The sequence below is a fragment of the Odontesthes bonariensis genome, chromosome 6 (genome assembly GCF_027942865.1).
Source record: "Odontesthes bonariensis isolate fOdoBon6 chromosome 6, fOdoBon6.hap1, whole genome shotgun sequence".
NCBI classification, from domain to species: Eukaryota; Metazoa; Chordata; class Actinopteri; order Atheriniformes; family Atherinopsidae; genus Odontesthes; species Odontesthes bonariensis.
This window is the reverse complement of record NC_134511.1, coordinates 1,458,285-1,484,160: the sequence shown is the minus strand read 5'-3', so window position 1 is coordinate 1,484,160 and position 25,876 is coordinate 1,458,285. Positions and strand designations below refer to the sequence as shown.

Below are 25,876 nucleotides of genomic sequence, written 5' to 3'. Positions count from 1 at the left end.
AGAAAACAGCTGCTCATAGACTTTTAGAAATGGTTTAAGCAGAAGAGAAGAGCTCGCCGGAGTTTGGGAGTTTTCCCATAATCTCAGGAGAGAGCGGAAGGACGTGTGGATAACGATGCAGCGGACGACCGGAGGAGACCCTCCAGAACCCAGTGAGACCCCGGAGACGAGAGAGAAAGATCCGAACAAAGAAACAGATTGAAATACTCTGAAGATGCACGTTTTACGTGTTTGTGTTCGTCCCTCGCCATCCACGTCCTTCTACGTCGCACGTCACAACCTCCGCTGTTTCACGCCATCATCACCTTTTCTTACCAAGAAAGCCAACTCCAAGCAACCTTTTATTAATCTTCTGTGAACTTAAGTTCACTTCATCAGAGAAAGCAGCAACGGACCAACTCTGACACAACGATGGATTTGATCATCCCACAGTAAAGCCCTCGACACCATCGTCCCCGTTTCCCGGTGAAAGAAGCAACTGAGAAGTCCGCTAAAGTCAGCCACCACAGCCAGGAAGGCCCAGAGAGCGGAAGAGAAATCCCCTCGGACCCGCGTGGCCGCTACCATTGGTCCGAACCGACTGAACAGAACTTCAGCACAGTAAGACCGACCCGTTTTCACCTTAAAGTGGGTTTGATGGATGTCTCGAGGCTTTCACAGAATGATAAATTAATCCGAAATGTCAGTATTTAGATTCAAATAGTCAGCCAACCCAAACTATTTGAATAAATCCAGTATCTCCCCATTCCCCATATTTTATTTTATATTCACTAAGTGTTTTATATAATCACCCATATTCAATGCATCTCCTGTTTGTTTAAAGGTTCATGTCTAAGATCATATCATTGTAATAAACAGCTCATATATCTATATATATATGTTATAATCACAGATTGTGTCGTATGCTTTCTTTACGTAATGTCTGTCCAACCAAACGAGAACTTCACGAAAGTAGCGAGATATGAGACTGATTATTAATTGAATATTAATTTAACACCAGGATCGTAAGATTTCGAACAGTTTTCCTACCTGACTGTGACTTAAAATTAAGTCAAAACCTAGGTTGGTGGTGCCCCTAAATTCGAGGTAAGGTTTATTTGAGACTGTAAGAACATCTCATAATTCCTTATATTTAATAGGTATATAAATACCCGGTAACGCTACAGGTATATGGGTAAAATATGGGATATATGGATAAAATATGGGATATATGGATAACATATAGGGTATATGGATAAAATATGGGATATATGGATAAAATATAGGATATATGGATAAAATATGGGGTATATGGGTAAAATATGGGGTATATGGATAATTTACATTATATTGTACTATGATGATATTTGTGGTGAGAGGTTAGTGAGTTTTCCTTTCAGCTGACCCACCAGAAAACAATCTGTTCGGCTGACTTTACGTAAGTATGGAAGCCCATTTCCGCCATGAAAGAAAAAATAAAAGACCAACAGGAAGTCATAATTTCGACTATCAAAGTCATAATTTCGACTTTCAAAGTCATAATTATGAGATTCAAAGTCATAATTATCAGATAGAAAGTCATAATTATGACTTTGAATCTCATAATTATGACTTTGAATCTCATAATAATTACTTTGAAAGTCGAAATTATGACTTTCTATCTCATAATTATGACTTTGAAAGTCGAAATTGTTGGTCTTTTATTTTTTCTTTCATGGCGGAAATGGGCTTCCATACCTAAGATCCAGGAAGACCAAAAAGCGCGTGTTGCGTCAGTGAAAGCCTGTTTTCCCACCGTCTCCGCGGGCCCTGAGCGGCCCTCGGTTTGATTGACAGCTGGAGGTGTCGGGTTGCAGCGGTGGGCGGGGTCTGCTGTTGCTGGACATGTCCGCGGCGCGCTGGGATCAACAGGTCTGAAGGTAACTCCGTCTTTCAGTCCAACTTTCAGCTCTTTGTTTTGTCGGCTTAGGGATCCGGTTCCGTTGGCTTCCCGCCGCCGGGGCGCGTGCCAGCTGCTGGTGCGGGAACGCGCCGGGCGCGTGCGGCTCTGTCAGCCCCGGAAACTCAGCTGAAAGCGTGTTTGTTAGCCTGCTAGCTGAGCTAGCTGTTAGCCTCCAGCTGTTTTTAACCCGGAGAGCAACGTCACCGTACCTGCTACATAACTGCGGTGACGTCACAGAAAGTGAGGCTCCAGCCAGCTGCTATTGATTATTTAACTGATTGATTTATGGCTGAAAATGATTGATTATTTAACTGATTGATTTATTTTGTCCATAAATCAATCAGCTGAAAATGATTGAATATTTAACTGATTGATTTAGTTATTGATTATTTAACTGATTGATTTAGTTATTGATAGTTATTATTTAACTGATTGATTTAGTTATTGATTATTTAACTGATTGATTTAGTTATTGATAGTTATTATTTAACTGATTGATTTAGTTATTGATTATTTAACTGATTGATTTAGTTATTGATAGTTATTGATTATTTAACTGATTGATTTAGTTATTGATTATTTAACTGATTGATTTAGTTATTGATTATTTAACTGATTGATTTAGTTATTGATAGTTATTGATTATTTAACTGATTGATTTAGTTATTGATCGTTATTGATTATAAATTGATTAGAGAGTGTGTGTGCAGGATGTCCCGGGAACAGGTGAGCATCGCTGAGCTCCTGCTCTCATTGGACAGCTCAGAGCTGCAGGAGGTGGAGCAGGTGAGGGCCGCCGTCAACCAGCAGCTGAGTACAGGTGAGTCTGTCTCCACCCGTCTGTGTGTCCACCCGTCTGTGTGTCCACCCGTCTCTGTGAGTCCACCCGTCTGTGTGTCCACCCGTCTGTGTGTCCACCCGTCTCTGTGAGTCCACCCGTCTGTGTGTCCACCCGTCTGTGTGTCCACCCGTCTCTGTCTCCACCCGTCTCTGTGAGTCCACCCGTCTCTGTCTCCACCCGTCTCTGTGAGTCCACCCGTCTCTGTCTCCACCCGTCTCTGTGAGTCCACCCGTCTGTCTGTCTCCACCCGTCTCTGTGAGTCCACCCGTCTGTCTGTCTCCACCCGTCTCTGTCTCCACCCGTCTCTGTGAGTCCACCCGTCTGTCTGTCTCCACCCGTCTGTGTGTCCACCCGTCTCTGTGTGTCTCTGTGTCTCCACCCGTCTCTGTGTTTCCACCCGTCTGTCTGTCTCCACCCGTCTGTGTGTCCACCCGTCTCTGTGTGTCTCTGTGTCTCCACCCATCTCTGTGTCTCCACCTGTCTCTGTGTGTCCACCCGTCTCTGTGTCTCCACCTGTCTCTGTGTGAGTCCACCCGTCTCTGTGTCTCCACCTGTCTCTGTGTGTCCACCCGTCTCTGTGTCTCCACCTGTCTCTGTGTGAGTCCACCCGTCTCTGTGTCTCCACCTGTCTCTGTGTGTCCACCCGTCTCTGTGTCTCCACCTGTCTCTGTGTGTGTCCACCCGTCTCTGTGTCTCCACCTGTCTCTGTGTGTGTCCACCCGTCTCTGTGTCTCCACCTGTCTGTGTGTCTCTGTGTCTCCACCCGTCTCTGTGTGTGTCCACCCGTCTCTGTGTCTCCACCCGTCTCTGTGTGTCCACCCGTCTCTGTGTCTCCACCCGTCTCTGTGTGAGTCCACCCGTCTCTGTGTCTCCACCCGTCTCTGTGTGAATCCACCCGTCTCTGTGTCTCCACCCGTCTCTGTGTGTGTCCACCCGTCTCTGTGTCTCCACCCGTCTCTGTGTGAGTCCACCTGTCTCTGTCTCCACCCGTCTCTGTGTGAATCCACCCGTCTCTGTCTCCACCCGTCTCTGTGTGTCTCTGTGTGAGTCCACCCGTCTCTGTGTGTCTCTGTGTCTCCACCTGTCTCTGTGTCTCCACCCGTCTCTGTGAGTCTCTGTGTCCACCCGTCTCCACCCGTCTCTGTGTCTCCACCCGTCTCTGTGTCTCCACCTGTCTCTGTGTGTGTCCATCCGTCTCTGTGTCTCCACCTGTCTGTGTGTCTCTGTGTCTCCACCCGTCTCTGTGTGTGTCCACCTGTCTCTGTGTGTCCACCCGTCTCTGTGTCTCCACCCGTCTCTGTGTGAGTCCACCCGTCTCTGTGTGAGTCCACCCGTCTCTGTCTCCACCCGTCTCTGTGTGAGTCCACCCGTCTCTGTCTCCACCCGTCTCTGTGTGAGTCCACCCGTCTTTGTGTGTCTCTGTGTCTCCACCGTCTCTGTGTGAGTCCACCCGTCTCTGTCTCCACCCGTCTCTGTGTCTCCACCCGTCTCTGTGAGTCTCTGTGTCCACCCGTCTCCACCCGTCTCTGTGTCTCCACCCGTCTCTGTGTCTCCACCTGTCTCTGTGTGTGTCCACCCGTCTCTGTGTGAGTCCACCCGTCTCTGTGTGTCTCTGTGTCTCCACCCGTCTCTGTGTCTCCACCCGTCTCTGTGTGTCTCTGTGTCTCCACCCGTCTCTGTGTCTCCACCCATCTCTGTGTGTCTTCTGACCCCTGGTTCTGGTTCTGACCCCTGGTTCTTGTTCTGACCCCTGGTTCTTGTTCTGGTTCTGGTTCTGACCCTGGTTCTGACCCCTGGTTCTGGTTCTGACCCTGGTTCTGACCCCTGGTTCTGGTTCTGACCCTGGTTCTGACCCCTGGTTCTTGTTCTGACCCTGGTTCTGACCCCTGGTTCTGGTTCTGACCCTGGTTCTGGTTCTGACCCTGGTTCTGACCCCTGGTTCTTGTTCTGACCCTGGTTCTGACCCCTGGTTCTGGTTCTGACCCTGGTTCTGACCCCTGGTTCTTGTTCTGACCCTGGTTCTGACCCCTGGTTCTGGTTCTGACCCTGGTTCTGACCCCTGGTTCTTGTTCTGACCCTGGTTCTTGTTCTGGTTCTGGTTCTGACCCTGGTTCTGACCCCTGGTTCTTGTTCTGACCCTGGTTCTGACCCCTGGTTCTTGTTCTGACCCTGGTTCTGACCCCTGGTTCTGGTTCTGACCCTGGTTCTGGTTCTGACCCCTGGTTCTTGTTCTGACCCCTGGTTCTGGTTCTGACCCTGGTTCTGACCCCTGGTTCTTGTTCTGACCCTGGTTCTGACCCCTGGTTCTGACCCTGGTTCTGACCCCTGGTTCTTGTTCTGACCCTGGTTCTGACCCTGGTTCTGGTTCTGACCCCTGGTTCTGGTTCTGACCCCTGGTTCTGACCCCTGGTTCTGACCCTGGTTCTGGTTCTGACCCTGGTTCTGACCCCTGGTTCTTGTTCTGACCCTGGTTCTGGTTCTGACCCCTGGTTCTGGTTCTGACCCCTGGTTCTGACCCTGGTTCTGACCCCTGGTTCTTGTTCTGACCCTGGTTCTGACCCCTGGTTCTTGTTCTGACCCTGGTTCTGACCCTGGTTCTGACCCTGGTTCTTGTTCTGACCCTGGTTCTGACCCTGGTTCTGACCCTGGTTCTGGTTCTGGTTCTCCTGACAGACAGAGGAGGCGCCGTCCTCTCCTCCCTGGTGGAGCATTACCTGGACTCCTCCTCCTCTCAGGTGGTGCTGCTGCTGTCCTCCATCAGGGAGCCCCATCACAAGGTGAGCAGGTCCCTGTGGTTCTGTTCTGGTTCTGTTCTGGTCTGGTTCTGGTTCTGAGACGTGTCGTCCCCTCAGGTTCTGCTGGAGAAGCTGAACGAGTCTCTGAAACCTGGAACCCGATTGGCTGCCGTCACCCTGCTGGGTCACCTGATCAGGAAGCAGCCACCCTGGGTCCATCACATCAGCCAATCACCGCTGCTGCCTGCCCTGCTGCGCTGCCTGAAGGTGCCGACACCACCTGCACCACCCGACACTATTCTGACACCAGCTGCACCACCCGACACCACCCGACATCACTCTGACACCACTCTGACACCACCCGACATCACTCTGACACCACTCTGACACCACCCGACACTATTCTGACACCAGCTGTGCCACTCTGACACCATCTGCACCACCCGACATCACTCTGACACCACTCTGACACCACCCGACACTATTCTGACACCAGCTGTGCCACTCTGACACCACCTGCACCACCCGACACCACTCTGACACCACCCGACACTATTCTGACACCAGCTGCACCACCCGACACCACCCGACATCACTCTGACACCACTCTGACACCACCCGACATCACTCTGACACCACTCTGACACCACCCGACATCACTCTGACACCACTCTGACACCACCCGACACTATTCTGACACCAGCTGTGCCACTCTGACACCACCTGCACCACCCGACATCACTCTGACACCACTCTGACACCACCCGACACTATTCTGACACCAGCTGTGCCACTCTGACACCACCTGCACCACCCGACACCACTCTGACACCACCCGACACTATTCTGACACCAGCTGCGCCACTCTGACACCACCCGACACCACTCTGACACCACCCGACACTATTCTGACACCAGCTGCGCCACTCTGACACCACCCGACACTATTCTGACACCAGCTGCACCACCCGACATCACTCTGACACCACTCTGACACCACCCGACATCACTCTGACACCACTCTGACACCACCCGACATCACTCTGACACCACCTGCACCACCCGACATCACCCTGACAACACCTGACATCACTCTGACACCACCCGACACTATTCTGACACCAGCTGCGCCACTCTGACACCACCTGCACCACCCAACATCACTCTGACACCACCCGACACCACTCTGACACCACCCGATACCACCCGACACCACTCTGACACCACCCGACACCACTCTGACACCACCTGCACCACCCGACATCACCCTGACAACACCTGACATCACTCTGACACCACCCGACACCACTCTGACACCACCCGATACCACCCGACACCACTCTGACACCACCCGACACCACTCTGACACCACCTGCACCACCCGACATCACCCTGACAACACCTGACATCACTCTGACACCACCCGACACTATTCTGACACCAGCTGCGCCACTCTGACACCACCTGCACCACCCAACATCACTCTGACACCACCCGACACCACTCTGACACCACCCGATACCACCCGACACCACTCTGACACCACCCGACACCACTCTGACACCAGCTGCGCCACTCTGACACCACCCGACACTATTCTGACACCAGCTGCGCCACTCTGACATCACTCTGACACCACCCGACATCACTCTGACACCACCTGCACCACCCGACACCACCCAACACTATTCTGACACCACCTGCACCACCCAACACTATTCTGACACCACCTGCACCACCCGACACCACCCAACACTATTCTGACACCACCTGCACCACCCGACACTATTCTGACACCAGCTGCACCACCCGACACTATTCTGACACCAGCTGCACCACCCAAAATCACTCTGACACCACCTGCACCAACCCGACACCACTCTGATAAGGTCCCTGATCCACCTCAGACGCCATTCAAATATCAACCACTGATTTATGGATCAATCGATGGGTCCATGAGATGAGGGCTGGGTTTGAATCCTTTTGTACTTTTCAGACAGACGGCGATGTGGTGGTCCTGATCACTGGAGTCCTGGTCCTCATCACGCTGTTACCCATGATCCCTCAGGCGGGGAAGCAACACATCTACGACTTCTTCGATGTGTTCGGCCGCCTCGCGTCCTGGAGCTACAAAAACCCCGGTAAGGTGCGCAGCAGGCGGTTAACCGCTGCCGGTGGTTAACCGCTGCCGGTTCATCTCTGTTGTTTCGGACCAAATCAATCAGACTTTAGTTCTGATGGGCCGCTCCCCGTCTCCTGCAGGTCACGTGCCCATGGTGTACCTGGTCCACCTCCACGCAGGTGTGTACTCTCTGTTCCATCGTCTGTACGGGATGTTCCCCTGCAACTTCATCTCCTACCTGAGGCTGCACTACAGCATGAAGGAGAACCTGGACACCTTCCAGGAGGTGGTGAAGGTCAGTACAGATCGGCAGAGACCGGTACAGACCAGTACAGACCAGTACAGACCGGTACAGACCGGTACAGACCAGTACAGACCAGTACGGACCGACAGAGACCGGCAGAGACCAGTACAGACCAGTACAGACCGGTACAGACCGACAGAGACCGGCAGAGACCAGTACAGACCAGTACAGACCGGTACAGACCGGCAGAGACCAGTACAGACCGACAGAGACCGGTACAGACCGGCACAGACCAGTACAGACCGACAGAGACCGGTACAAACCAGTACAGACCGGTACATACCAGTACAGACCGACAGAGACCGGTACAGACCGGTACAGACCGACAGAGACCGGTACAGACCGGTACAGACCGACAGAGACCGGTACAAACCAGTACAGACCGGTACATACCAGTACAGACCGACAGAGACCGGTACAGACCGGTACAGACCGACAGAGAGTACAGACTGACAGAGACCGGTACAGACCGACAGAGACGAGACCAGTACAGACCAGGACAGACCGGTACAGACCGACAGAGACCAGTACAGACCGACAGAGACCGGTACAAATCAGTACAGACCGGTACAGACCAGTACAGACCGACAGAGACCGGTACAAACCAGTACAGACCGGTACAGACCAGTACAGACCGACAGAGACCAGTACAGACCGACAGAGACCGGTACAGACCGACAGAGACCGGTACAAACCAGTACAGACCGGTACAGACCAGTACAGACCGACAGAGACCGGTACAAACCAGTACAGACCGGTACAGACCAGTGGTGGTTCCACTGCGGGTTCAGAACCAGAACCATGTGACGGGCCTGTCTGATCCAGGAGTTCTTTAGATTCAGATCTGTGACTGAGGAGGCCTTTTGAATGAGCTGTCATGTGACCTAAAGCTGCCATGCGGTTGGCTGATTGGACGACCAGTCGTTGATTGACTGGCTGTGCATCGGTACTGTCGGTTCTGACTTTCGTCTTTCATGTCTTTCAGCCCATGTTGGAACATGTGCGGGTTCACCCAGAACTGGTCACAGGGACTCAGGACTACGAACTGGACCCGTCCAGGTGAGTCCACAGCTCAGCCCAGAGCAGAACCAGGAATCAATGGTAAAAAAGATTGTGAACACTTTATCCTGAAGAATCTTTCTGCCTCCACTCTGTCTCATTGTAAACTCAGAAATCACCAAAACAATCACGACATTCTAAGCTGTTCAAAGTTGGCTGAATATTTGGAGAAAGCTGCATCGTTCAGTAATAACTGAATTTAACCGGTTAAAGTTTGAATGATGTCTGCAGCTGAAACTGTGCTGAAGGAGTTACGTTTCAAAGACCAGGAAGTTTCACATTTTAATGACGGGAACATTTGAATGAAAAGTTAGAAACACCAAAAGGCCCGACAGAAATATCCCAGAACGAGCTGAAAGGATCCGGAACGAGTTAAAGTAAAAGAAAAACGTAGGGAAAATATAATAAGTGCTAATAAAGAGGAACTGGATCCAGCGTTTTCACTAGCCCCTTTCACACTGAGATCCGCTACCTTAGCGGGTCTAAATTGCACCTTCGACCCGCGTCGAGCAATGTGAACGCTTGGCGTGTTGGTGACCCGTGTCGCCTGAAGCCGAGTTCAGGGGGCGTGGCCTAGTGGCAGAGCGTCACACGAAACACATAAAATGCTGGGCGTGTACAATGACGTAGGCACAAGCCATGCGTCGGAGGTAGGGTTAAATACACCTTGAGGACTCGTTTTTGCAATTGTATATGCAGTTCATGGAGATGTTATTTTACGGGGTGTGGATGGTTACAACGTGGGATGCCGCCGAAGAACATATGCGGAGAATACAAGAGCACTACAGTCCCCGAAATGTGGCGGTAAATAACGTCCTCTGCTCGGAGGCTGAGGAGCTCGCGGACCTCCTTGTCTCCCCAGTTGGCCATCTTCAAAAATGTCTCGAACTTGAAGTAAAACAGAGTGAAACTTGTCCTCACCTGTCGCTGTTGTTCTGAATCAGCTGTCCATTCTGTCTTTTAAACTTCTCACGCCACGCCCACGTCCGACCCGCGTCGATTGTGTTCACATCAAACTCGGCTCGGCAGAAAGACTAGGGTCCGACGCGGGTCGAAAGGCGAGTCGAGTTGACACGCCAGCCCGGGTCGGCAGTGTGAAAGGAACAGCGGACACGCTAAATTCGCGGATTAAACGCGGGGCTAATGTCAGTATGCACAATAGTAGTATGTGTGTAGGAGCTATTTGTTATTTTGTATATTTGGCTCACTTATTATTTAGTTATCTTTTGGGGGTTTAGTTTGGGGGAATGGACCTTTTTTGGTTGTTCATGATATTTAGTATTGTTTGAGTTAATTTGGGTATTTAATTCTGCTTTTATTTTGAAAGCACGGGTTAGCTGGGGCGCACTGGGAGAGTTTTTTTAGGTGAGCAGGCACCTGGGAGGGCTAATAGTTTTTTACCAGGGCAAGAGAGGCAGCAGAGGCCCATTGTTCTTTGTTCGTTTGCTTGTGGTTGGAGAAATAAACATAAAGAAACCTAATTTTTTGCCTGGACTCAATTTACCTGCATAAATTCACTCCCTAGGTGTCTCAGTGGCCGTTTGATTTCATTTAGTTTATTATGGTTTTGACTTTTTTTTTAGTTTTGATTATTGACACGAGAGGACGAATAGCCACCACAATGTGCGCTTTTCTCAAAGCTGTGGGATGAGTTCTGCACCAAAGGGTTCAGCAGAGCAGTAATAACGGTCCTCAGTGGTTTTGTGTGTCTATGAGCCACAGAGTTCTTAAGAAAAGTCCTGAGATCGGCTCAGAAATCGGCTCGGTAATCTCGTAATTAAAAATCAGAAATCCGTTTTCTCCAGATTCCAGAAGTCCAGTTTAGAGTTGATGTAAATCAATCAATCAAACTTTATTTATATAGCCCTTTACAATAGCCAACTGGTACTCAAAATGCTTTACAACAGGATAAAAACAACAATACATAAAACAAAACATAAAACACGATTCTGATAGCTGTCACATTTAAATGACAGTGAACCCAGTATTGACCCCTGAGGAACACCTTTCTGAGCCAACAAACAGAGCAGCTTATCGATCCAGATCAGCATCCATCTTTCTCTCAGGTGGAGGCGTTATGAAGTCCACGACATCGTGATCGAGTGCTCCCGACTGTCTCTGGATCCTCTGGAGTCGTCCTGTGAGGATGATATTTACTCCTCCTCCTCCACCTCGCCCAGACCTCCCTCAGTGTCCTCCGCCCTTCCTCACCTGGATCTCACCGCCTCACCTCACATCGCAGACCTGGTCGGCAGCTCAGGTCAGTAACAGGAATAAAAACAGATCAAGTTGTGACTTTCTCTGAAGCTTCATGAAGAATATTCTGTGGTATTAATGATATTCAGTTTGTTGTTTTTAAAGTAGAGCTGGGCGAGTTAACTCGTTATTATCGCGTTAACTTGTTAATTATTTAACGCCGATAAATATTTCATCGCGCATTAATGCAGGTTTTGTTTTTTATTTTATTATTGTAAAAGTCTGTTGCTCATAGGCTTTTATTTTGTAAAAGTCTGTTGCTCATAGGCTTTTATTTTGTAAAAGTCTGTTGCTCATAGGCTTTTATTTTGTAAAAGTCTGTTACTCACAGGCTTTTATTTTGTAAGTCTGTCGCTCACAGGCTTTTATTTTGTAAAAGTGTTGCTCACAGGCTTTTATTTTGTAAAAGTCTGTTGCTCACAGGCTTTTATTTTGTAAAAGTCTGTCGCTCACAGGCTTTTATTTTGTAAAAGTCTGTTGCTCACAGGCTTTTATTTTGTAAAAGTCTGTTGCTCACAGGCTTTTATTTTGTAAAAGTCTGTCGCTCACAGGCTTTTATTTTGTAAAAGTCTGTTGCTCACAGGCTTTTATTTTGTAAAAGTCTGTCGCTCACAGGCTTTTATTTTGTAAAAGTCTGTTGCTCACAGGCTTTTATTTTGTAAAAGTCTGTTGCTCACAGGCTTTTATTTTGTAAAAGTCTGTTGCTCACAGGCTTTTATTCTGTAAAAGTCTGTTACTCACAGGCTTTTATTTTGTAAAAGTCTGTCGCTCACAGGCTTTTATTTTGTAAAAGTCTGTTGCTCACAGGCTTTTATTTTGTAAAAGTCTGTTGCTCACAGGCTTTTATTTTGTAAAAGTCTGTTGCTCACAGGCTTTTATTTTGTAAAAGTCTGTTGCTCACAGGCTTTTATTCTGTAAAAGTCTGTTACTCACAGGCTTTTATTCTGTAAAAGTCTGTTACTCACAGGCTTTTATTCTGTAAAAGTCTGTTACTCACAGGCTTTTATTTTGTAAAAGTCTGCTGCTCACAGGCTTTTATTTTGTAAAAGTCTGTTGCTCACAGGCTTTTATTCTGTAAAAGTCTGCTGCTCACAGGCTTTTATTTTGTAAAAGTCTGCTGCTGTCTGCTGTGGAACAGGAAAAGAAAGTAATCGGCGGATCCACCAAACATGGAGAAGGGTACGGAACTTTTACTCGGCCATTTTCATTTTAAAGTTCTTCCAGACGGCGGAGTCGACAGAACCAAAGTCATCTGTAAACTCTGCCAAGTTGAATTGTCTTCTCAGCGTAGTAGTTCCAGTCTAAAATATCACTTAAAGGCAAAACACACAACTGATAGCAGCAAGTCATTCAAGGAAACAGACAGTGGAGCGAGGCTTCTACATAAAAACTACAGAAAGATGCTGATGTTAAAAGTGTGTTTGCACAACAAATGTTATGGCACTTTCATTCATATGGCAGCACATTTACAATAAAGCTAAATGCTAAAAGCTATACGCTACTTTTGGATTAATTTTGGGATTCTGCGTACAAATGAGATTAATCGTGATTAATCAGGGAAATCATGTGATTAATTAGATTAAACATTTTAACCGTTGCCCAGCCCTAGTTTAAAGTAAACAAATAACAGCGGGAACAGGTGTTGTTGTTTACCTGCAGGTGCTGTTGTTTACCTGGTGTTGTTTACCTGAATGTGTGTGTCTGCTGACAGGAAGGTGTTGTTGTTGTTTACCTGTAGGTGTTGTTGTTCTTAAAGTAAACAAATAACAGCTAGGACAGGTGTTGTTGTTGTTTACCTGAAGGTGTTGTTGTTGTTGTTTACCTGGTGTTGTTTACCTGAATGTGTGTGTCTGCTGACAGGAAGGTGTTGTTGTTGTTTACCTGTAGGTGTTGTTGTTCTTAAAGTAAACAAATAACAGCTAGGACAGGTGTTGTTGTTGTTTACCTGAAGGTGTTGTTGTTGTTGTTTACCTGGTGTTGTTTACCTGAATGTGTGTGTCTGCTGACAGGAAGGTGTTGTTGTTGTTTACCTGTAAGTGTTGTTGTTCTTAAAGTAAACAAATAACAGCTAGGACAGGTGTTGTTGTTGTTTACCTGAAGGTGTTGTTGTTGTTGTTTACCTGGTGTTGTTTACCTGAATGTGTGTCTGTCTGCTGACAGAAAGGTGTTTTGTTGTTTACCTGTAGGTGTTGTTGTTCTTAAAGTAAACAAATAACAGCTAGGACAGGTGGTGTTGTTGTTTACCTGAAGGTGTTGTTGTTGTTTACCTGGTGTTGTTTACCTGAATGTGTGTGTCTGCTGACAGGAAGGTGTTGTTGTTGTTGTTTACCTGTAGGTGTTGTTGTTCTTAAAGTAAACAAATAACAGCTAGGACAGGTGGTGTTGTTGTTTACCTGAAGGTGTTGTTGTTGTTGTTGTTTACCTGAAGGTGTTTCTGTTTATCTGTCGGTTGTTGTTTACCTGAATGTGTTGTTGTTGTTGTTTACCTAAAGGTGTTTCCGTTCTTAAAGTAAACAAATAACAGCTAGGACAGGTGGTGTTGTTGTTTACCTGAATGTGTTGTTGTTGTTGTTTACCTGAAGGTGTTGTTGTTGTTGTTGTTTACCTGAAGGTGTTTCCGTTTACCTGCAGGTGTTGTTGTTGTTCACCTGGTGTTGTTTACCTGAATGTGTGTCTGTCTGCTGACAGGAAGCTCCACCTGTCCCTCGGGGTCCGGATGTCCCCTCCAGCTGAGCACCACCTGCACACAGGTAACACCACGTGTCCCTCACACAGGTGACACCACCCGTGTAGCTTCTTCCTCCACCTGACCAGCTGACTGTGTGCAGGTTGATGATGTCACATGGAGCCCCTCCTCCCAGTGCGGGTTGTCGACGCCCCCTCCTGAGCTGGCTGATAAAGACCCCGCCCCCCTGCTGAGCAGGTGCACCTCCTTCTCAGGTGAGGCGCCCTCGGTCCTCAGGTGTGTGTGTGTGTGTGGGTCCTCATCATCGGTGTAACGCCGTGTGTGTCTGCAGGTGTGCAGAGTCCCACGCCGGCCGCCGTCCCTGTAGCCCCGCCCACTGAGGACAGCCAGGTGAGGCCGGGGCCGCAGGTACACCATCACATCCCGCCTCTTCACCTGGAGGCGTCTCCGCAGCCAATCACAGCGCAGGAGAGGGCCCTGAGTGATGTCATTAACGGTGAACAGATCAGCTGACTGACCTCCTTTTGGTTCCTGTTTTGGTTCCTGTGTGTCGGTTTCTGTCTTTTGGTTCCCGTTTTGGTTCCCGTTTTGGTTCCTGGGTGATGTCACTGCGGTCAGCTGCTCACTCCGTTTGTTTGTCTGCAGACGTTAGATCGGAGGAGGCTCCGCCCCCCACCTCCACCCCCGCTCGTGATGGCTCCTCCCCTCCGACCTGCTCCACCTCACCCTTCTTCACGCCTCCTCACCCGCCCCCCCACAGACCTAAGGAGGGAGGCCCCGCCCCTCCGTATGAGTCCCTGTTCGAGCTCGCTCTGCCCCGAGCCGCCACGCTGTTCGTCGGGAAGAAGACTCAGGTGAGTGGGCTGAGGTGGAGGCGGGGCTTAGACTGCAGGTCAGACGGGTCATCGGCTGCTTCCGTCCAGCAGGAGGCGCTGCAGAGAGCGGCGGGAGAGGAGGCGGAGGAGGAGCACGCCTGCGTCTCTCCTCTGAAGGCTTTGGACCAGATGATCATCCACGGACACGACGCCCACGAACGTCTCAGCGGCAGGTGAGGCGGCGGGAAGGTGCTGATTGGTAGAAAACTTCAGCTCTTTGGAGGATCAATTATTATCATTATTATTCCATCAATTAATCAAGTAACTGGATAAGAAATGTTGTGTACCTGAATATGTTCTGAGTTCATGAATCCGTGTTCCAAGTTCATGAATCCGTGTTCCGAGCTCATGAATCCATGTTCTGAGTTCATGAATCCGTGTTCCGAGCTCATGAATCCGTGTTCTGAGTTCATGAATCCGTGTTATGAGCTCATGAATCCGTGTTCCGAGCTCATGAATCCGTGTTCCGAGCTCATGAATCCGTGTTCCGACCTCATGAATCCGTGTTCCGAGCTCATGAATCCGTGTTCCGAGCTCATGAATCCGTGTTCCGAGCTCATGAATCCGTGTTCCGACCTCATGAATCCGTGTTCCGAGCTCATGAATCCGTGTTCCGACCTCATGAATCCGTGTTCCGAGCTCATGAATCCGTGTTCCGAGCTCATGAATCCGTGTTCCGACCTCATGAATCCGTGTTCCGAGCTCATGAATCCGTGTTCCGAGCTCATGAATCCGTGTTCCGAGCTCATGAATCCATGTTCCGAGCTCATGAATCCGTGTTCTGAGTTCATGAATCCGTGTTCCGAGCTCATGAATCCGTGTTCTGAGTTCATGAATCCGTGTTCCGAGCTCATGAATCCGTGTTCTGAGCTCATGAATCCGTGTTCCGAGCTCATGAATCCGTGTTCCGAGTTCATGAATCCGTGTTCTGAGTTCATGAATCCGTGTTCCGAGTTCATGAATCCGTGTTCTGAGCTCATGAATCCGTGTTCTGAGCTCATGAATCCATGTTCCGAGCTCATGAACCCGTGTTCTGAATTCATGAATCCGTGTTCTGAGTTCATGAATCCGTGTTCTGAGCTCATGAATCCGTGTTATGAGTCCATGTTCTGAGCTCATGAATCCGTGTTCCGAGCTCATGAATCCGTGTTCTGACTTCATGAATCCGTGTTATGAGCTCATGAATCCGTGTTCCGAGCTCATGAATCCGTGTTCCGAGCTCATGAATCCGTGTTCCGACCTCATGAATCCGTGTTCCGAGCTCATGAATCCGTGTTCCGAGCTCATGAATCCGTGTTCCGAGCTCATGAATCCGTGTTCCGACCTCATGAATCCGTGTTCCGAGCTCATGAATCCGTGTTCCGAGCTCATGAATCCGTGTTCCGAGCTCATGAATCCGTGTTCCGAGCTCATGAATCCGTGTTCCGACCTCATGAATCCGTGTTCCGAGCTCATGAATCCGTGTTCCGAGCTCATGAATCCGTGTTCCGAGCTCATGAATCCGTGTTCCGAGCTCATGAATCCGTGTTCTGAGCTCATGAATCCGTGTTCCGAGCTCATGAATCCGTGTTCCGAGTTCATGAATCCGTGTTCTGAGTTCATGAATCCGTGTTCCGAGTTCATGAATCCGTGTTCTGAGCTCATGAATCCGTGTTCTGAGCTCATGAATCCGTGTTCCGAGCTCATGAATCCGTGTTCCGAGTTCATGAATCCGTGTTCTGAGTTCATGAATCCGTGTTCCGAGTTCATGAATCCGTGTTCTGAGCTCATGAATCCGTGTTCTGAGCTCATGAATCCATGTTCCGAGCTCATGAACCCGTGTTCTGAATTCATGAATCCGTGTTCTGAGTTCATGAATCCGTGTTCTGAGCTCATGAATCCGTGTTATGAGTCCATGTTCTGAGCTCATGAATCCGTGTTCTGAGTTCATGAATCCGTGTTCCGAGCTCATGAATCCGTGTTCTGAGCTCATGAATCCGTGTTCCGAGCTCATGAATCCGTGTTCCGAGTTCATGAATCCGTGTTCTGAGTTCATGAATCCGTGTTCCGAGTTCATGAATCCGTGTTCTGAGCTCATGAATCCGTGTTCTGAGCTCATGAATCCATGTTCCGAGCTCATGAACCCGTGTTCTGAATTCATGAATCCGTGTTCTGAGTTCATGAATCCGTGTTCTGAGCTCATGAATCCGTGTTATGAGTCCATGTTCTGAGCTCATGAATCCGTGTTCCGAGCTCATGAATCCGTGTTCTGACTTCATGAATCCGTGTTCTGAGCTCATGAATCCGTGTTCCGAGCTCATGAATCCGTGTTCCGAGCTCATGAATCCGTGTTCCGACCTCATGAATCCGTGTTCCGAGCTCATGAATCCGTGTTCCGAGCTCATGAATCCGTGTTCCGAGCTCATGAATCCGTGTTCCGACCTCATGAATCCGTGTTCCGAGCTCATGAATCCGTGTTCCGAGCTCATGAATCCGTGTTCCGAGCTCATGAATCCGTGTTCCGAGCTCATGAATCCGTGTTCCGAGCTCATGAATCCGTGTTCTGAGTTCATGAATCCGTGTTCCGAGCTCATGAATCCGTGTTCTGAGTTCATGAATCCGTGTTCTGAGCTCATGAATCCGTGTTCTGAGTTCATGAATCCGTGTTCTGAGCTCATGAATCCGTGTTCTGAGTTCATGAATCCGTGTTCTGAGCTCATGAATCCGTGTTCTGAGCTCATGAATCCGTGTTCCGAGCTCATGAATCCGTGTTCTGAGTTCATGAATCCGTGTTCTGAGTTCATGAATCCGTGTTCTGAGCTCATGAATCCGTGTTCCGAGCTCATGAATCCGTGTTCCGAGCTCATGAATCCATGTTCCGAGCTCATGAATCCGTGTTCTGAGTTCATGAATCCGTGTTCCGAGCTCATGAATCCGTGTTCTGAGTTCATGAATCCGTGTTCCGAGCTCATGAATCCGTGTTCCGAGTTCATGAATCCGTGTTCTGAGTTCATGAATCCGTGTTCCGAGTTCATGAATCCGTGTTCTGAGTTCATGAATCCGTGTTCCGAGTTCATGAATCCGTGTTCCGAGCTCATGAATCCGTGTTCTGAGCTCATGAATCCGTGTTCCGAGCTCATGAATCCGTGTTCCGAGTTCATGAATCCGTGTTCTGAGTTCATGAATCCGTGTTCCGAGTTCATGAATCCGTGTTCTGAGCTCATGAATCCGTGTTCTGAGCTCATGAATCCATGTTCCGAGCTCATGAACCCGTGTTCTGAATTCATGAATCCGTGTTCTGAGTTCATGAATCCGTGTTCTGAGTTTATGAATCCGTGTTATGAGTCCATGTTCTGAGCTCATGAATCCGTGTTCCGAGCTCATGAATCCGTGTTCTGACTTCATGAATCCGTGTTCTGAGTCCATGTTCTGAGCTCATGAATCCATGTTCTGACTTCATGAATCCATGTTATGAGTCCATGTTATGAGTCCATGTTCTGAGCTCATGAATCCGTGTTCTGAGTTCATGAATCCGTGTTCTGAACTTGAGTTCTGAGTTCATGAATCCGTGTTCTGAGTCCATGTTCTGAGTTCATGAATCCGTGTTCTGAGTCCATGTTCTGAGTTCATGAATCCGTGTTCTGAGTCCATGTTCTGAGTTCATGAATCCGTGTTCTGAGTCCATGTGACTCTGGGGCCGCTGCCAGCTAACATCTCTCTGCTGCTCCGCAGGTTTCCTGCAGGGATCAAGCCGGTGGACCGGAGTCACTTTGGAGGTAAACAGCAGAGCATGAGAAGCAAAGGTAGCTGAAACTAACGCTGAGGACACCCGTTGATCTCACTGATTTGACCCGTCGGATGAGCCCGACATGAAACTTTATTACGAGACCCAACGTCGGTTCCACTTCGGTCCAAATTGGCCCGGTTCTGGTAGATTTTGTGATGTCAGAGAGACCCTTTGGAGCACTTTCATAAACCCTGTGGGCTCCCTGGTTCTGAATGTGCTCCTGAACCATCTTTCTCATTGTCACTGAGCAGCCACCAGATGGCAGCATGACACCAGTTCATAATTAATATGTTCTTCCTGCTGGTGAGACTTTGGACCCGAACACCTGTTTGACTGAACTGTTACAGTCCTGATCAGCCTCAGTTCTTTATGTTTTATATAGAAACAGGAAGCAGCTGATTCACTGAAACGTGCTCCAACTAAAGAAATGGGAACAAATCTTAATTCCAGTCTAAAACCCACAAAGAGCTTTTAGATTATTCATTTCTACTGGCATAAAACAGTTTAATCATTTCATTTATATGAATTGTTCCATAATTAGTCATTAGATTATATATTATATTCCTTTTTTAAGCTTTAAATTGAATCTTATTTACTTTTTCTTGATGTTGAATAACATAATTCTTATTATTGTCTGTTTTTTTTCCTACTTTTAGACGTGATAACGTTCATTATTTTTGGATTAGGATTTTTTTTTAAACTTAATTTCTTATATTAATTTGACTCTTTTGGTAACTGAAAGCAGTTTTAACGTAAATGTACAAAAAAGTTGAAACTATGAAGCTGTTTTTCACAGATGCAGCTAAAGAAATGGGAACAAATGATGTGTCTCTGTGACAGGCTGCTGGGAACAAAGTGCCTAAAGATCCAGTTTAAAACGGCTTCTTTTCTAAGTTGGACCCAACACTGGTTCATCCCTTGAGTTAGGAGCCTTTCTCCTGCCTGAATGGTTCATAGCTCAGAGTTAAGTGGCTTAACAAAGAAAAAACACATTCCTCTGAAGATGCTCAGGTACAAGGACTGAAGATGAGGGAAGAAGCAGAAAATGTCCAAAGAGAAACTCTGAGAGAGCTTCAGGAAGCTGCAGAACTGCTGATCAGGACACTTTAAAGGTCACAGAAATGATCAGGACTCTGGTCTGAGTTTAAATAGTTAAACTAACCAGGTTAACTAGTCTCAGGCTCCGCCCAGGGGGAGGAGCTTCAGTCTCTCTTGTATCTCTGTGTGTCTCAGGCTCCGCCCAGAGGGAGGAGCTTCAGTCTCTCTTGTATCTGTGTGTGTCTCAGGCTCCGCCCAGGGGGAGGAGCTTCAGTCTCTCTTGTATCTGTGTGTGTCTCAGGCTCCGCCCAGGGGGAGGAGCTTCAGTCCCTGAGGAGTCAGCTGCTGCTGGTTCACAGTCAGCTGGAGTACGAGCGCTTTAAGCGGCAGCAGCACGCCATCAGAAACCGCCGCCTGCTGCGCCGAGTCATCAACACCACAGTGCTGGAGGAGCACAACGTCGCCATGGTAACGCGCATGCCTCCGCCCACTTTATTTTCCGTTTTAACTTTACTTTATTAACCTGGTGTGTCGGCTGCTTCCCCCCCCGCGGCGGCGGCAGAAGGCGCAGCTCGCCGTTCAGGACGAGGAGATTCGCTGTCTGAAGGCGAGTCTGGATAAAGAACAGAGCCGATTGGCTGAGCTGCGGCAGGACGCGCGGACGCAGAGCGAGAAGCTGCACGCACACGTCCGGCAGCTGCTGCTGCAGCAGGAGGACGAGCAGCGGGGCGGCCAGAGGCTGCAGGTGTGACCTCTGACCTTTATCTGGGGCTGTTAGAGACCACCAGGGCTGTGATTGGCTGTTAGAGACCACCTGTGCTGTGATTGGCTGTTAGAAACCACCTGTGCTGTGATTGGCTGTTTCAGAGTGAGCTGCAGGAGGGTCAGAGCAGGTTGAGGGATCTGGAGGCGGAGCTTCAGAAAGCCAACAACAAAGCCTATAACGCTGAACACCAGCTGACGCAGCTGTCACTCAAGGTGAGAAGAGTTTTCATTGGTCGGTTTAATCTGAATAACTGAGCAGCAGAATATGCTGTCCCAGATGTGTCCCAGATGTGCTATAATGTCCCAGATGTGACATTGTGTCCCAGATGTGTCCCAGATGTGTCCCAGATGTGACATCCTGTCCCAGATGTGTCCCAGATGTGCTATCATGTCCCAGATGTGACACTGTGTCCCAGATGTGCTATAATGTCCCAGATGTGCTATGTCCCAGATGTGCTATCATGTCCCAGATGTGACATCCTGTCCCAGATGTGCTATAATGTCCCAGATGTGCTATAATGTCCCAGATGTGACGTCATGTCCCAGATGTGACGTCATGTCCCAGATGTGACATGTCCCAGATGTGCTATAATGTCCCAGATGTGCTATAATGTCCCAGATGTGACATCATGTCCCAGATGTACTATCATCTCCCAGATGTGCTATAATGTCCCAGATGTGACATCCTGTCCCGGATGTGCTATCATGTCCCAGATGTGCTATAATGTCCCAGATGTGACATCATGTCCCAGATGTGCTATCATGTCCCAGATGTGACATGTACCAGATGTGCTATCATGTCCCAGATGTGCTATAATGTCCCAGATGTGCTATAATGTCCCAGATGTGCTATAATGTCCCAGATGTGCTATCATGTCCCAGATGTGCTATCATGTCCCAGATGTGCTATCATGTCCCAGATGTGCTATAATGTCCCAGATGTGCTATAATGTCCCAGATGAGACATCATGTCCCAGATGTGCTATAATGTCCCAGATGTGACATCCTGTCCCAGATGTGACATCCTGTCCCAGATGTGCTATAATGTCCCAGAGGTGACATTTCCCAGATGTGACACTGTGTCCCAGATGTGACATCCTGTCCCAGATGTGACGTCATGTCCCAGATGTGCTATCATGTCCCAGATGTGACATGTCACAGATGTGCTATAATGTCCCAGATGTGACGTCCTGTCCCAGATGTGCTATCATGTCCCAGATGTGCTATCATGTCCCAGATGTGACATCATGTCCCAGATGTGATATAATGTCCCAGATGGGACATTGTGTCCCAGATGTGATATGATATCCCAGATGTGACATCCTGTCCCAGATGTGACATCCTGTCCCAGATGTGACGTCCTGTCCCAGATGTGCTATCATGTCCCAGATGTGCTATCATGTCCCAGATGTGACATCATGTCCCAGATGTGATATAATGTCCCAGATGGGACATTGTGTCCCAGATGTGATATGATATCCCAGATGTGACATCCTGTCCCAGATGTGACATCCTGTCCCATATGTGATATGATGTCCCAGATGTGCTATCATGTCCCAGATGTGACATCCTGTCCCAGATGTGACATCATGTCCCAGATGTGACATCCTGTCCCAGCTGTGATATCATGTCCCAGCTGTGATATCATGTCCCAGATGTGACATCATGTCCCAGCTGTGACACTGTGTCCCAGATGTGACATCCTGTCCCACATGTGACACTGTGTCCCAGATGTGACATCATGTCCACCACAGCTGTTATTTTTTCCTCCTCCAGGTCTGTTTCCTGTTGAGAAAACTTCTTCTTCTGCTGATTTACAGCCACTAACAGTAGCCTGTAGCGCCCCCTCTGGTGAATGGTCACAGCTGAGTTTATTAGCTCTGAAGCATTGATGGAAACGCGTCTGTTTCCTGTTGTTTTGGAGCTGTTTGCTCCCTCAGTGAAGTGAAACTGGTCTAAAGATGTTCTCCGTGTTCCTCCAGCTGTGCAGCAGTGAGCAGCTGCAGCAGCTGATCTTCCTCCTGAACCAGCAGCTCATCCTGCTGAGAGAAACCAACAGAGCTCTGAGCGAGCGGCTGGAGGCCCGAGGCCAGCACAGCTGGACCGTAAGAGCACCGACACACTGCCTCAGACCCGGGCCCATTCCAACACTGTTTTACAGATGCCCCCGGGCCCATTCCAACACTGTTTTACAGATGATGACCTGTTGTTCTGCTCAGGAGGAGGCCATGCTGCAGTGCAGTGTGGGTAAGGAGTTCCAGAGGCTGAAGGACAGCGACGTCCACCAGAGACAGAAGCTGGAGGCGGCCAATCACAGGATAGCAGAGCTGGAGAACCAGCTGGCCAAGAAGGAGCAGCTGGTCCTGGATCAGAAGAAACTCCTGGAGGACACCAAGAACCAGAGCAGGTCAGAGTCCTGCTGCCCTGTTGGGCTGCTCACCGAGAGATGTGTGAGATGTTCATCCTGAATCTGACGGCAGCAACACGGCTCATAAATGTTGGGACAGGGCCAGGAGCTCTGTGACCTTCAGGCTTGGAGCTCTGTGACCTTCAGGCAGCTCTCTGTGACCTTCAGGCCTGGAACTCTGTGACCTTCAGGCAGCTCTCTGTGACCTTCAGGCCTGGAACTCTGTGACCTTCAGGCAGCTCTCTGTGACCTTCAGGCCTGGAGCTCTGTGACCTTCAGGCCCTCGGGCAGCTCTCTGTGACCAGGCCTGGAGCTCTGTGACCTTCAGGCAGCTCTCTGTGACCTTCAGGCAGCTCTCTGTGACCTTCAGGCCTGGAGCACTGTGACCTTCAGGCCTGGAGCTCTGTGACCTTCAGGCCTGGAGCACTGTGACCTTCAGGCCTGGAGCTGTGTGACCTTCAGGCCTGGAGCACTGTGACCTTCAGGCCCGGAGCTCTGTGACCTTGTGTCCTGGAAGTCTGTGACCTTCAGGCCCTCGGCAGCTCTCTGTGGCTGAAGGTCACAGAGGTCCAGGCCTAAAGGTCACAGAGAGCTGCCTGAAGGTCACAGACTTCCAGGCCTGAAGGTCACAGAGATGTCTCCAGATCCTCTGAAACTGTTGGTGATTTTATGTTCTGCAGATGACGGAAGCTTCAGTCTTCACAGTTTTATGTTGAGGAACATTTTTCTAAAAACCTCTGCCCGTGTTTACTCCTGAGAGACTCTGCCTCTCTGAGGTGCTCTCTTTATACCCGGTCATGGGACTGGCCTGTGGATGATTCACCTGGTCAGCTGCTCCGTGTTCCTTCAGCTGTTTCCTTCTGTGAGACGTGTTGCTGCCACCAGACTCCAGATGAGCTGAAACGTTTCTCGGCTCTGCTGTGCATAACGTATCGCTTTGAATGCTTTTTAAATAATTTATTTCCACTTCACACGGTGTCCTCTCTGTGTTGGAACTCCGGCTGTAGTTGTAAATGATCCTGAACTTCTGGGAGTTTAATGAATGTGAGCTGATTATCAGAGTGCAGGTGTGAACAGATGTGGGCCTGGCACAGAGCCCTGCGGGACGCCAGGGTGCGTTCAGGGTTCGGGGAGCAGAGGACGTTCATCCTGTTGCTGTGTGCGTTTCAGGGCGGAGCTGTCGGCCTCGGACAGCCGCTGCGTGGCCCTGAGGGGCGTCACCCAGACTCTGCAGACGGAGATGCTTCACCTGTACAGCCAGGTGCACCTGGAGCCGCACGCCGCCGCCGGCGACTCGCACGCACGCAGCCGGCCTCAGGACGTCAGCAGGTAAATCAGCTGAACAGAACCGGACCAGAACCTCAGATCCTGTTTGAGTTAATGAAGGTTGATGATGTCATTGTGTGATGTCTAGGGATGGGAATTGATCAGATTTTTACGATTCCAGTTCCATTTTCGATTCTGCTTAACGATTCGGTTCTTTGTCGGTTCCCTTATCGATTCTCATTTGGAGAAAAAGGACAACAAACCGGTCGATCAGCATCAACTTTGTTTAGTTTAGCAGTAACACGAGTCATGACCTCACAAACCCAACAACGGTGAGGTCCACATTGGTCTATCCTGGCCTGGGTAATTTAACTCTTCCTGCTCTGGTGAAAGGAGAAGCTGGAGGTAGAGGTGAACTGGGGGTAGTACCACCAGCCTCTGGCTCTGAGCCAGTCAGGCTCTGTCTCTCATGATTTCATCTAAATGTAATGCCTGAGAAGGCATTCATTTAACCTTAACCGTTACTAACAGCAGCTTTTACAATCAGGCAAATGGTGCTAACATGATAGGCAGTGTTTGTTAGTTAGTTACCTGCAGTGTTAGCCGAGACATGCTAACGTTGCTAACGTTGCTGGGTTCAGATTCACCAACGTTAGTCCGGAGCGGATCGAAAACGCGACATTCATTCATAGTTATTGCATGTTGGTAGTATTTCCTCCCTTTGGTGAAATATTCACTTTGCAAGTTGCCCTGTTGTCGTCTTTTTTAGGGATGTGTAACCAAACTTTCGAGCGTTTGTACCGCTTGGGCGCCATGTTTACTGTTGGCTGCTGGCTGCGCTGGACTCGCCACGCAACGTTGCGTGATGATGTCATTCGCGCCCACTGGAATCGATAAGGGAATCGTTTGCAAAATCGCCATACGATTTCAAGGAACTGAAACACTGGGAACCGGTTCTCAACAAGAACCGGTTTTCGATTCCCATCCCTAGTGATGTCATTGTGTGATGTCATTGTGTGATGTCATGGCTCCTCCTCAGGTGCAGCAGCGTCTCTCAGGGCAGCGACAGTCTCCGCCCCTCCTCTTCTTCTTCTGCTGTTGGCATCATAAACGGCGCGGCGGAGGCCCTCTCCACCTCCCCCCTGCACCTGCCCTCCCTCTCCACCTCCCCCATCGAGTCCCCGCTGGCCGCCGGCTCCTTCCTGGAGCAGCGAGCGCGGGAGCTGTTCGGGCCGACCAATCAGAGCCAAGAGGAGGAGGAGGAGGAGGAGGAGCCGGAGGGTAAGCAGCAGGAGGAGGAGGCCCAGCCGGAGAGCCCTCCTCTGGGCCAGGAGGCGGAGGAGGCCACCCTCCTGGCTGGGAGTCCACAGGTGGAGCCCGTGAGCCGAGACGCTGCTGCTGGCGCCGCCGCCGACCTGACGTTCGCCGTCCGCCAGCGGAGGCACGAGCTCAGCATCATGGACTACGACGAGTCGCTGCCCGAGTTCTGACGGAGGCGGGTGGAGGTGTTAAAGATGTGGATGAGTTTTATGTTTCAAGTTTGACCAATCGAATGAATTCTGAATAAACACTAACACACGGGTTCCCCAGGTTCTGCCTCTGGTCATTTAAACCGGTTCTGCCTCTGGTCATTTAAACCGGTTCTGCTGCTGGTTCTGCTGCAGGTCATTTAAACCGGTTCTGCTGCTGGTCATTTAAACCGGTTCTGCTGCTGATCATTTAAACCGGTTCTGCTAAAAGTCATTTAAACCGATTCTGCTAAAAGTCATTTAAACCGGTTCTGCTAAAAGTCATTTAAACTGGTTCTGCTAAAAGGCATTTAAACCGGTTCTGCT

At 49.3% G+C, this 25,876-nt stretch overlaps 1 protein-coding gene across 2 annotated transcripts; it reads left to right on the top strand.

Moving 5' to 3' along the window:
- Positions 1-1,802: 1,802 nt before the first annotated feature.
- tsc1a (TSC complex subunit 1a) lies at positions 1,803-25,622 on the top strand. 2 transcript variants are annotated; one of them, XM_075467000.1, is made up of 21 exons: positions 1,803-1,898; positions 2,632-2,741; positions 5,436-5,539; positions 5,615-5,764; positions 7,494-7,638; positions 7,760-7,914; positions 8,909-8,982; positions 11,049-11,242; positions 13,927-13,988; positions 14,067-14,178; positions 14,256-14,420; positions 14,570-14,778; positions 14,851-14,972; positions 18,511-18,554; positions 19,905-20,071; positions 20,166-20,348; positions 20,471-20,581; positions 22,351-22,473; positions 22,588-22,775; positions 23,946-24,104; positions 25,081-25,622. In XM_075467000.1, the coding sequence occupies exons 2-21, from the start codon at positions 2,633-2,635 to the stop codon at positions 25,529-25,531; spliced, it is 3,027 nt and encodes a 1,008-aa protein (XP_075323115.1). In that variant the 5' UTR covers positions 1,803-1,898; position 2,632; the 3' UTR covers positions 25,532-25,622. The 2 variants fall into 2 exon arrangements, with proteins under 2 accessions (XP_075323115.1, XP_075323116.1); XM_075467001.1 differs by having other exon boundaries at positions 1,838-1,898; positions 2,617-2,741.
- Positions 25,623-25,876: the final 254 nt, after the last annotated feature.